This window comes from Oryctolagus cuniculus, chromosome 2 (assembly GCF_051225735.1).
Source record: "Oryctolagus cuniculus isolate XC-2025 breed Fujian yellow rabbit chromosome 2, ASM5122573v1, whole genome shotgun sequence".
NCBI classification, from domain to species: domain Eukaryota; kingdom Metazoa; phylum Chordata; class Mammalia; order Lagomorpha; family Leporidae; genus Oryctolagus; species Oryctolagus cuniculus.
In genome coordinates, this window is record NC_142868.1 from 70229051 (window position 1) to 70242405 (window position 13355).

Sequence of the window (13355 nt, forward strand, 5' to 3'; positions counted from 1 at the left end):
GATCACACCTGCAGAGACAAGCACTTTGCTGCATTAGTTTCTAAAGGAGAAGATACTCAAACGCTCTCAGCTGGGGTGGGGGTGCTCCCTCTCATAGAAATAAAAAAGGCAGACACTGTTTTAGAAGACCTAACTGTCTCTGTTCTCTGCTATAGAGTTTTCATGCTTTTCTTCTAAATGAAACCCTAATCTAGGATTCTCTCTGAAGCTCTAATGATAAAAATGCTTGAGTAAATTAATACAGGTTTGTGCTATTGTTTAATAGCATAAAGTTTTATAGATAAATTCATATTCTCAACCTAGTATGCTGTTTAATGAATGAAGATTTAGTTTGAATACAAGCCAGTGATGTTTCAATTTCTGAAACTGTTGCCAATTCTTACATTATAATTTTAAAAGATTTGATTATTTATTTATTTATTTGGAAGGCAGAGAGAAAAAATAAGAGAGGGAGATCTTTGATCTGCTGGTTCACTCCCCAGATGACCACAATAGCTAGAGCTGGGCCGCACCAAGGAGCAAGGAATTTTTTCCCACAGGAGTGGTAGGGGTCAGAGTATTTGGGCCATCATCTGCTGCCTTCCCAGGTGCATTAGCAGGGAGCTAGATTGGAAGTGAAAGAACTCGGACTTGAATGGCATCTCACTATGGGATGCTGGTATGACAAGCAGTGGCTTAACCTGCCAAACAGCAACACTGGCCCCCCTGCAAAAATTTGTTTCCGGAGAGGTTGCATTGAATCTTCAATCTTCATAAGGCATGCTTCTCTGGAATCTGATGTTGGGTTTCCGTGCTAGCTCTACCTCCCCCATGCTGTGAATCTTAGGAATATCCCAACGTCTCTGGACCTCAGTTTCTTCTTTTGAAATTTTTTACTTATAGTTGGAGAGGGGTGGGGGAGACAGAGAAAGAGAGAGATGGGGGCTAGAGAGGGAGAAAGAATGAAGCGGGGGGGGGGGGGTCTTCCATCTGTTGGTTCACTCTGCAACTGGCCACAACAGCCAGAGATAGGCCAGTTGAAAGCCAGGAGCCAGGAGCTTCTCCTGGGCCTCCCACATGAGTGCAGGGGCCCAAGCACTTGGGCCATCCTCCACTGCTTTCCTTGGTGCGTAAGCAGGGAGCTGGATTGGAAGTGGAGCTGCTGGGACTTGAACTGGTGCTCCTGTGGGATGCCGGCACTGCAGGTGGTGGTTTTACTTGCTATGCCACAGAGCCAGCCCCAGTTTCTTCTTTTATAATTGACTGGGTGGATAAAATAATTGTTGGATAAGCAATGAAAGACACCTGCTGGATGCCTGGCATATATTGCTCAAAAATTACAAATCATTTATCTTACGTGAAACACCTAGGATAAATTAATATTTTAAGGGAAAATTTTAGTGCATTATAATTCTGAAAACAAATTAAGTAAAGTGTTGTGTAACACAGATTAATCATTGTGTATATCAGCCCTTCTATAGTTCTATAGTGTAATGAATATATAAAGGGCTTCTATATATAAATATATATGTAAGTATATATATATATATTTTAAAGAGCTTCTTTAGCCCTTTAAAATTTCCTGTTATGCTAATATCTCTAGGCTGCTGTGCCTTTTTGTTGCTTGTTTTCCCTGTATGTTCCTGGTAGTGTTAGCTGTCATTGTCAATGACAATGGTACTTTTTCAAAGGGCAACTGTGCCACATTATCAGGTATCACATTTTTTTTTAAATTTTTTGACAGGCAGAGTGGACAGTGAGAGAGAGAGACAGAGAGAAAGGTCTTCCTTTTGCCGTTGGTTCACCCTCCAATGGCTGCCGCGGCCGGTGCACTATGGCCGGCGCACCGCGCTGATCCAATGGCAGGAGCCAGGTGCTTCTCCTGGTCTCCCATGGGGTGCAGGGCCCAAGTACTTGGGCCATCCTCCAGTGCACTCCCTGGCCACAGCAGAGAGCTGGCCTGGAAGAGAGGCAACTGGGACAGAATCCGGCGCCCCGACCGGGACTAGAACCCGGTGTGCCGGCGCCACAAGGCGGAGGATTAGCCTAGTGAGCCGCGGCGCTGGCCACAGGTATCACATTTATCATAATTGTAGATGTCTGGGAAGAAAATAGGCACCCAACTTTCTTTATTAGTCAACAATAGTGTTCCAAAAAATACTTACTGTGTATTAAGTTCTTTGCTAAAGGTCAGGATTCACAAAGCAAGGATGTTTTGATCTGTGCTCATGGAACAAGATGGGAAGGGCTGTGAAGAGTTGGGGCGGGGGGCGGCACTGTGGCACAGCAGGTAAAGCCCCCATCTTCAGTGCCGCCATCCCATATGGGTGCTGGTTTGAGTCCCAGCTGCTCCGCTTCAGATCCAGCTCTCTGCTATGGCCTGGGAAAACAGTAGAAGATGGCCCAAGGCCTTGAGCCCTTGCATCTGTATGGGAGACCCAGAAGAAGCACCTGGCTTCGGATTGGCACAGCTCCGGACATTGCAGCCAACTGGGGAGTGAACCAGCAGATGGAAGACCTCTCTCCGCCTCTCCTTCTCTCTCTGTGTAATTCTGACTTTCAAATAAATGTTTAAAAAACAAACAAAAAAGAATTGCAGGCAGGACCACCACGCTCGATGTTCAGAGAGGCTTCAAGGGGGTTAGGAGCCAGAACTGGGCTGTGAATTTGTGTTATATTTGCCTTCTTTAATCTTTCACCAGATACCAGGGCAGTATATTCTCTTAGCAGTAACTGGGACACAGCTGTCATTATTGGTAGTCAGAGGCCTTTTCCATTTCTAGTGACGTGACCAGGGATAGATAAGGGAGATGCCCTTGCATTTCTAAGGATATATTTCCTTTTTCTCTAACAAATAGGCACACGGCCTCCTTGCTGCCTTTATTTCCAGGTCAAATGCAGCAGAACTCTTCACTTAGCAGCTTTTCATTTGTTCTGTGCTAGACAAAAAAATACGGAAGAAGCTGGGTGGGTGAGTGGGTGCCCACACTCATAGAGGGACGGCGCTCTGTAGGTTGAGGGCATTTCTCCTGCCCCGTGAAGTAGTGGAGCTGCCAGAGCGCCCTTAACTCTCTAGGCCCCAGAGACCCAGGTCTGCCTCGAAGTTCCTGCAAACCCACTGGTTCTGGGAGAGTGGCCAGCACCCAAGCCTGTGTAGCAGGGGGGCACCCTTCCTTTTTCTTGCGACCCTAATATAGGATGTTTTCAGGACTATGACTAGGTCTAGTTAGTGCAAGAATGAAAGTAAAACATTTTGTTCCTTTCCAAAAGTGCCATCCGTATGTTATGTACGAAGTACTCCTTCTAGGAGGTTGAGTTTTTAATGTTTTAGTAGGAATTCATTTTGGGTTGGTGTTTTAGGTTCACAGTATCTGCCGAAATCTTTTCAAAGGACAACTTTGACTTCAAGAAAGAGATTCCAAGTGGCGTCCTGATGTGACTTTCCCAGTCCTACAGCCCTGACTGGAGCATGCAAAGGCTCAGCACTCCATTCATCATGTGAACAATGGAAGAACCAGTGTTATGCTGTGTATCTGTCTGACTGTCTGAGAATGTGCAAGAAATATAAATAAACCACTTTAACTTTGCATTGTAGAGAATAAAAGACTCACTGACCTTTTTCACTGGATGCATTCCTAAGGCTCTTTAAACTTTGTTCAGATGACCCTCATGTGTGTTTCAATGCCATCATTTTATCAGTCACACACACACAATTAGTCAAGTGTCTGTGTCCACACTTTATATTATATTCATAGATTATTATATGAGTATATTTTCTAGAAATATGCCATTTTATAATATACCTTGCCTTATCTCATTCCATAAATAATTCCCCCCAAATACTAGTCACTATAGGTACTACTCCTTCCCTAACAAACAGTAAAGCCATATTTGAGACAATCTGTCACTTTGATAAGGTGCAGACTGTTTCAGGAGTTATGCGGACACTTTACTCATGAAAACCTCTTTGAGAAATGTTTGTGGCTAATTCTTCCAGGCAAATTTTGTTTTACTAGCTTTTGTTTTCAACTTTATGCAACTAATTTTAAAGTACCCCACATTTGTTTTTTTGTAGCTGAATATAAAGAGTTAAAATTTAAAAATTATGTTAGTATCAGTTCTTAGATCCATTTTGGTATTCTGATACCTCAAATCAGCGTTTTTCTCTTTTTTATAAGATATATTTTATTAACTGAATTTTCACCAATCCAAAATAAAATTTTATGCCTATATATCACATAGCTGTATAGTGCATTATTTTCAGATGTATTTCTGATTTCAGGGAAGGGATTGTTGCCTTCTTACAGAAGTTTGGAAATTGAAAAGTATGTTGAGACTGAATTTAATGCTGTCCTTTATCACAGTGAGAAAACAGAATTGAGCCCAGAGCCTCGTCTCCATGGTCCTTCATCTTCTCCACCTTCCACACCATGGGGCAGGCCAAGAAGAAGAAACAAGTGTCCACTCATCTTTTGGATGCCCTTAGCTCCTAACTTAGGGAAAATTCCTGATGTTCAGCCTCCACACAAATCAGACCAAGGCATTTTGAGAATTTTCTAAATTATTCCTGAACATCAGCTTTGGAAACTTAAAAAAAAAAAAAAGAGTCTTCATTTAGCAGTTGTTAAACTTGAAGACTTTCTCGTCCTACAAGTAGCCTGATCTGAGCTGCCTGGTTAGGTGCTCTCTGGTCCATCATTACAGCTATCAGAGCTGTCTGACGGGCTCTTGCTCTTTCAGAGCTATTTAGGGATTTTACATGAATTTCTAGGAACCATCCAGCTTCTTCCTTACTCTGCATAAGCTTCTCAGAGGGAGAATGGCTGGAATGCTACCTAAATGGACATGAAGGTAGTGTATTCAAGATAAATTATTTTTCTTAGAGAACCCCTGAATATATTTTATGGTACCTTTACCTTCTTTGGCCTCAGAGGTTTACAAATAAGAATATGTAAAATATTAGTTTGGTTAAAAAAATGCTTTCATAAATAGAACCAGGCACAGTGATCTTGACTATTCTCCAAGTACTTTTATTGGAAGATAAAACACCAGTCAGAGATTACTTAAGAAACTGGTTCTGTCAATGGTGTCAACAGTGAACTTCTTTTCTCATAGCAATTAATTTTTTACACTCATGCTAAAGATAATATTTTGTTTATTAGTTAAAGGAGATTTAGAGATTAATGAATAATGCTTATGCAAGATGGTGGTTTTTCAACCAACTAGGTAATAATTAGGGAAGTGTTTTCACAATAAACCACCTTGCTTGATAAAGGAGCCTTATCTTAGAGTTCTCTTTTAAAAATCAAGGAAGAAAAATTGAACTACTTCTGAGATCAATTTTTAAATTCAGGTTACTGACTACATTAATTAAAATGTCAATTTTTCTGAAACCAAAGAGTAAATGAAGAAATTTAAAAATAGTCTAAGAAAATATAAAATGCCATAAAATTTCTGGATTTTACAAGTTTAATATAAAAAGTATATTCATGTTGTCTTGATCTAGAATGGAATTTCTAAACCAATCGAGAAGTACATTTTTGTAATATAAACCATTTGTGTACTCTATTTTTAATGTTCTTATGATTATGAATAATAATCAAGAGTTTTTAATTCTTTAATAATTATAAAGGTGTTGAAGAAGTTTTCAAATATTCATTATATTTGCAAAAGCATCTGCAGATTCCCAATTTTTATATAGTTCGTGCAAATCTCTACTTTGCAGTTTTTAATACCCAAGTATTCATTCATTTATTTCAAAGTACATAGCAAACTTTTCCCAGTGACTGAAAATGTACATCCATATACATTTTTAATGGCTTTACCTCCTTCAATGTAATCTTTGCTTCAGAAGATGAAATTCCTTTGTGGTAATCATCATGAATTATTACATTTAATCAGATTTCTTTCTGTAGGACTTTGAACCATTGGGCTGAGTAAGACAAAATCTTTTCCCTAAATGAACTCAGATTGCAGTGGAAGAGACATACTATAAACAAATAAATACAAATGTAAGATAAGGCCAATAAGTGCTAGGAAGAACAAAACCAGGCAAGATGACAGTGGAAAAAACAAACTTTAGCTAGAGCAGTGAGAAAGTCTATATTACAAGGTAATATTTTAGCAAAGACCTAAACAAGATGAGAGAAGAAGCCATGTAGATACCTGGGAAAAGGAAGTCTAGGTAGAGGACAAAATGCACACACCTAAAACAAGGGTAAACGTGCAATGTTTGAGGACAGCAAAGGGGTCCAAGGAACATGTAATGCAATTAGCAGGAGACGGCACAATAGGACATGAAATTGGTGAGGTAACAGAAGCTGAGAGATTAAAATCCTTTTTTGTTCTATAAGAAATTGTAAGTACAGTCATTCCTCTGTATCTAATGGGATTTGTTACACCAAGTGGCTACCAAAATTTTAGGATGCTCAAGTCTATTGCATAAAATGGTATAATATTACCCACACACATTCTCCTTTATATTTGAAATAACCTTTAGATTACTTATAATACCCTATACCATATAAATACTATGTAAATATTTGTTATACTGTATTGTTTAGGCAATAATGATTAAAAAGTCTGTACATACTCAGTACAGATGCAATTTTTCCCCTAATAATTTCAATCCACAGTTGGTGTAAGCCACAGATGCAGAATCCAGAGGTGCATAATCTGAAGTCACAAGCTACTTGAGTTTTGAGGGTAGAGTGATATAATTTAACAACAGATAATCATGTTTCAGATTAAGTGATAGTGACAGGTTAAGAATAAATGTTAGGGTAGGCCAATGAGAAGTCACAGAACTTTGGATATGCTTGAAATTTGGGCCCATGATATTTGATGTTGGATTAGATGTGAAGTGTAGCTACAAAAAAAAAAAAAAAATCAACAATGATCCCAAAGCTTTTGGCTTGACACTTAGAGCATAATGTTAACATTTACCAAAACTGGAAAGCTTGCAAGTTTGAGAACATGTTGGGACATATCTGCATCAAGATGTTGAGGTACTTGTATATCTCTCTCTAGGGTTTGGAGAGGAGGTATAGACTGAGGCTATAAGTTTGAAAATTGTCAGCATATACAGTAGATGGTATTTAAGTACTACTATGAGGTAACCAAGAGAGTGAATTAAGAGAATTGGGGAAATAATTGTGAATCTTGGACATTTTAATATCTAGAGTTCTCAAATGTGAAGAAAAATTAGCAATGCAGACCAGGAAAGAATAGCTGGTGAGGGAGAATAAAAATAAGAAGAATGTGAATCCTCCAAGTCAAATGGAAAGGAAAAGGTGTTTAAGGGAAATGATGGGAACTCATATATGCCGAATTCTTTGATAAGTCAATTTACATAAGATCTGAGAATTGACTTAAAGATTTGGTTATGTGGAAGTTACTGGTGACCTTGACAAAAATCTGTTGGTCAGATGGAAAAGGCAAGTTCCTGCTTGCAGTAGGTTTAGGAATGAAGAAGACAGCAATTGAAAACATTAGTCATCGGCAAGTCTTACAAGGTATTTTTCTGTAAACCAGATAAAGTAATGGATCTAGAGGGAGATACAGATCTATGAGTGGATTTTGGGTGGGATAAATTGCAAATTACACAGGGGGAGAAGGGAAACTAATAATATTAGAAAGAGGAAAATTATCTGGAATAATGTCCTTTAGAGGTCTCAAGGAGATGGGATAATTTGAAACAGGACACCAATCTTGGATAATTTACAAATACCTATACTTTTTACAAATGTTTTAATTACCTGTTTTTATAGTATTGAAAATAGAAAAAGAGTTTTACCCCAAATTCACATATCCTTCTATTAAGCAGTGCTCTGAGGTCTCCTTTGTAGAAGTTTCAAGTTTGAGGAGAGGTTATTGTGGGAGAAATGTGGTAAAAGCAACCACAGGCACAGAGGCCTCTAGTCACACAAACACAACTGGATCCATGAGAGCATATACTGATGAAGACGAGGGAGGGATGAAAATAGAAGAGGAAGAATGGAACTACAACGGCACCTGGTAAGACACTCTATTCTACTGAAGACAACTTACGACTAGATTTAGTCATTGTAAGCAAAGTAATCTGGAGTCTGAAAACAATTTTTCCCTGTACTTGAGTCTTTTTCTTAGTTTCATTGTATATGTGTGTGTGTTCCCTAGTGAGGTTTAGCTTGATAGATGTCTTCTTTATTCAAAGGTTAACATATATTTAGGGTTAAAATATTATAACACTAGCATAAAGTCAGTAAGTGTTTGTTAAAATATTATAAACACATTATATTGTCCAAAAGTATTATGTTAAGATAGAATTTTATAAAAAAAGTTTGTGGCATAATCCTTTAGTTAATAACTTAAAAATACTAAAAATGCTTAAGATGCTAAGAAAGGAGATAAATGAAAACATTAAATAATATATTTGATCTCAGAGTAAGAATTGGAAACAAAACATAGAACAAGATGGGACAAACAGAACAAAAGATAAAATACATTAAGTAAAATGGACCAAATAATCTTATTAAGGAACTAAGATAATCAGAACAAATTTTAAAAAACCCCCCCAAAAATGCTGATTATATGAGAATGCCCTTAATTTAAGTACAGAAAAACAATGAATGAAAAAGGATAGACAAAAGATACACATTCAAATTCTAAGTTGAAGAAAGGGTGTTTCTGCCAGCAATAGACCAAGAAGATTTACAAGCAGAAGTATTTCCAGAGATAAAGTAGCTTATTTCATAATGATAAAATAGATAATTCATACATAAAAATGTGTGACAATGCTAAATCTCCATGTATTCATAGCACAGATTCAATTATATGAAGCAAAACTGACAAGGTAAAGGAGAATTGTATAATCAAAAATTAAAAGGAAGATTTGAATATCTTTTTCATAAAGATGGAATAATACCACATACTGCAAGGGATACAAGTACCACATTTGGCATAACTGACTCAAGTAGAATGCTGCATCTTGAAAGTGAAGAATATACACTTTACAAGTACAGATGGAATATTTACTAAAACATCATACATTGATACATGAAGCAAGTCTCTACATATTTCAAAGGATTAAAATCACTCAGTATGTTCTTCAGTTAGGTAGAATTAAACTACAGGTTAAGCATCCCTAATCCAAAAATCCAAAATCTGAAATGCTCCAATAGCTAAAACATTTTGAGGATCCACATGATGCCACAGGTGGAAAATTTCACACTGACCCCACATGACAAGTCATAATATACACTAAAATACCATATAAATTGCTGTCAGACTATGTAGTGATATGAAATATAAATGGATTATAATCCTAGATTTGTATTTTATCCCTGTTTTACCTCATTATATATACATATATATGAAAATATTCCAAAATCTGGAAAAAATGCAAAATCTGAAACAATTCTGCTCCCTTGGATTTTTGTTTAAGGGATGTTTAATCATAGAAATAGAAAGATGAACAGAAAGTCCACAAATGTATGAAAATTGAGAAATAAAAAACAATCTAATTCTAAAGTTTCTGTGCACTAAAGAAGAAATTACAATAAGAATTATGAAATATTTCAGGTATAATGTGTCTGGAGTCTTGGAAGAAATATTTCAGGTATAATGATAATAAAAATACGACACCTCAAAATCTATAGGTAGACAAATGTCATAACAGCATTACTGACAATAGCCGAAAGCTAGAAACAACACAAATACCATGAAAAGATGAATGGCTTAAACACAATATGGTATGTATGTACAAGGCAATAGTACTTAGACTTAAAAAGAGATGAAATTCCAACATATGACACAACATGGACAACTTTGAAAATATGTAAACTGAAATAAACTACAAAAAGACAACTATTGCATGATGTCACTTATGTAAGAATCTAGAGTAGTCAATTTCCTAGAGACAGAAAGTAGAGGTTATAAGAATGGAGGAAAACAGAGAGAAGACAAATTGCAAAGTGGATTCAAAAAAAGCAGGACATCTGAAATAAGGATAACAGCAAAACACAGTAAAATAAAAAATATATGCACACCAGAGGGGGACAAAATCAACAACGCCAAAAGTTGTTTTATTGGAAAATATTTATCCACATAGATATGTATGCAATCAATTAAAAACTATAAATGTTTTAGCTATTATTGTCTATGGAATGGGAGATAGCAAAGGGCACGGACGTGCTTACAGGCATTTAGAGAAGTGACTCTCTTGCCTAGGACCAACAGCATCTTGATAGGACACTAGGAAAAATTAATCATGCAGTGGGCCTGTGTTCTAAGTTCTTTATATGTTTTAATTTACCCTCGCACTGCCACGTGGTAAGTATATTATGAACCCTATCTGACAGATAAGGAAATTGAGGCACAAGGAGATTAGTTACCAAAGGTCACACAGTTAAGATGTGGATTTGAACCAAGGCGTGATGGCTCCAAGTTCCCTCTTAATCTTTCCGACCATTATACTGTAGTGTCTACCCATAAATATTTTCAGGAGACAGTCTACATATCTCAGTAATTTGTTCTCATAGAGGAGTTGTGAAGATTAATGAAATTAAGCTAGAAAGAACATTTTAGAAATGGATTTTCCCTGTGATGGAGAGTAACTTGTCCAAAGTAAGTCTGTGTGCCCCAAGTGGAATAATTCTGAGTTACTAGGCAACCTACTGTTGTCTTATTGCATAAGGTTAAAATGAACTGGAATGATGCTCATTGTGCTCTACTTACATAATCAGACTTTATACCTATTCTCCCAGTACAGGCTGTTGTTCTCTGTGCACGGGGAGGCAGCCTGTCGGGTTTTCCCCACTCGACAATAAACTTTTTCCCTTAAAGGAAAATCAGATTTTATAAGCCATAAAGTTAATTGTAGTGTTTTTGTTTTTGTTGCTGAATGTCTAAGAAATTCTACAAAAAAAATTGTAAAGGCACTGTGAGATGATGTGGAGTTGAATAATTACCCCACATCCTTTATAACCTGCATAACCTTTTGCACTGAAGTCAAACTGTGTGTGTATATAAGAAATAATTGTTGGAAATATTAATCATGTACAAAGTAATCTATAATGACACTGTTCAGTGAATTTTTATATTTTTAGTATGTGCAAGTCAAACTGTGTGTGTATATAAGAAATAATTGTTCGCTGGAAATATTAATCATGTACAAAGTAACCTATAATGACACTGTTCAGTGCATTTTTATATTTTTAGTATGTGCCACTTTTTGCAAATATTCTCAAAGAAGGCTGATAATAAAATGTGTTTCTGTATCACCTAAAAATGATTTATCAAATTGACAGCAAGAAAAAAGGATAGATGGTGCAACATAGCAATATCAGGAACCAAAACAGGCATGTGGTGACAGATTCTACAGACGTTAAAATAGATTATCAGTACACCATGAATAATTTTGTTTGATAATTTTGATAAAGTGCTAAAATTTTCTGAAAAATATAACTTATTACCAAAGGAGAATAGAAAAGTATGCAATGATTTAGAAGACTTAACTCTATTAAATCTTCCCACACAGAATTTCATGTCCTAATGATGTTACTGGCTAATCCTTCCAAATATTTAAGAAAAAATTATCATTATCATCAATAACACTAATATATAGAAACTCTTCAAGTTAGTAGTTATTTTGCATGGTTACCGTAACCATGATTTGAAATCTGATAAGAATGTTACAAAAATAAAGCAAGTTACAAGCTAACCTCATCCCTGAACATAGATGATAAAAGTCCTATACACAATAATAGCAAATCAAATCAGACATATATGAAATGCACAACACATACCATCCAAATCAATTCCAAAAATACAAGTTTGGTCAATAATTAATGAAACAAGTAAAGTAGAAGAAACAACCATGTGATTTTCTCAATAAATGGAGAAAAATCTTTGAAAAAATATCCATTCATACTAAAAATTCTGAGTAAAGTAGAGATAAGAGAACAGCTGTCTTTTTTTTTTTTTTTTTTGACAGGCAGAGTGGACAGTGAGAGAGAGAGAGACAGAGAGAAGAGAACAACTGTCTTTTAATAACAGTATTATAGAGAAAACATACCCCTACAACAAACCTCACACTAGTGTAAAATATTGAACTATTCCACATGAGATGAAGAAGTATCAGCTGCCACCACTGTTATTCATCATTATACAGGTATCTCCTCCAGCCCGAGAGGGCAAGATTGAATTATTAGTCTTCAGAATTGGGAATTTTGCCTTGTGGTTAGGACACATCCCATATCAGAATTCCTGGGTTTCATACACAGCTCTGGCTCTTGACTTCAGCTTTCCACAAATGTAGACCCTGAGAGGCAGCAGTAATAGCTCAAGTAATTGGATTCCTTCCACTCATATGAGAGACCTGGATTGTGTTGCCAACTCTTTGCGTCCAGATTTAGGGTTTGGGGACATGGAAGTGAACCAGTGAACAGGAGATTTAGCACATTTATTCATTCTCTCTCTCTCTCTCCCCAACCTTACTTCCTGTCCCCCTATTCTACTTCTTAAAAAATCTAGGAAGAAAAAAGTTTGATTTTCCCCACCAAAAACAGATTTTCAAAGACATATTATAGAAAATCCTAAATAATCTTCAAATGCAATTTAAAATAATGTGATCATAGTCAGATCCATGAAAACAAGATCAATATAGTCATTTTCAAGGACCTATACTAGCATGAATTAGATAAATATTATAAAAATACAATTTATAATAGCCTCAAATAATCAAGTACCTATGAATCGACTTAATGAAAATGTGTGTATCATATTTCTCCAGGGAAGCAGAATTAAGAGGAGGTAGAGAGACAGACAGATAGGGAGATAGATGATAAACAGATAGGTGATAGATACGGAGAGAGAGGGAGAGATTTCTTTTAAGGAAAATTCTGACATCTAGGGCACACTGGAAGGCTGGAGATTGAGGAAGAAGCTGACATCGCAGCATGGAGGCTGAGGTCCACAGGGAGGGAAGCTGGAATTTATAGGGTTGCTATCTTGAGGACAAATTATTTCTTCTTCAGGAAACTTGCCTTTGCTCTTGAGGCCTTCAATTAGACAAGGCCTACTCACTTTCTGGAGGGCAATCTGATTTCCACAAAGTCTGCTGATTAAACGTTAATCACCTCTAAATTTCAAAGTAGGTAGTCAAACACCTGGGAACTATAATGGAGTTGACACATAAAATTATCCATTACAGTGGACAAGACTTACTCACAGAAAGCCATAAGATGTTTCTGGGGGAATTAAAGAAGATCCAAATAATGAGTTGATATTTCACATTCATGGATTAAAAGACTCAGTATTATAAAAATGATCATTTTCTCCAAATTGATTTCTGTATTTAGTTCAACCACAATCAAAATCTCTTCAGGGAATTTGTG

The 13355-nt window shown here is 36.6% G+C and overlaps 1 protein-coding gene across 5 annotated transcripts in view; it reads left to right on the top strand.

Annotated features, from left to right (window-relative positions):
• FAM149A (family with sequence similarity 149 member A) overlaps positions 1–4216 on the top strand; it is a 52824-nt gene extending 48608 nt beyond the window's left edge. For 4 of the 5 annotated variants that reach the window (XM_008250764.5, XM_089325829.1, XM_008250769.5 and 1 more), the window contains one exon: positions 3340–4216. In XM_008250764.5, the coding sequence (XP_008248986.2) occupies positions 3340–3413 (74 nt within the window). In that variant the 3' untranslated portion in view covers positions 3414–4216. The remainder of the gene's footprint in view (positions 1–3339) is intronic. The other variant, XM_017338676.4, reaches the window with a different exon arrangement.
• Positions 4217–13355: the final 9139 nt, after the last annotated feature.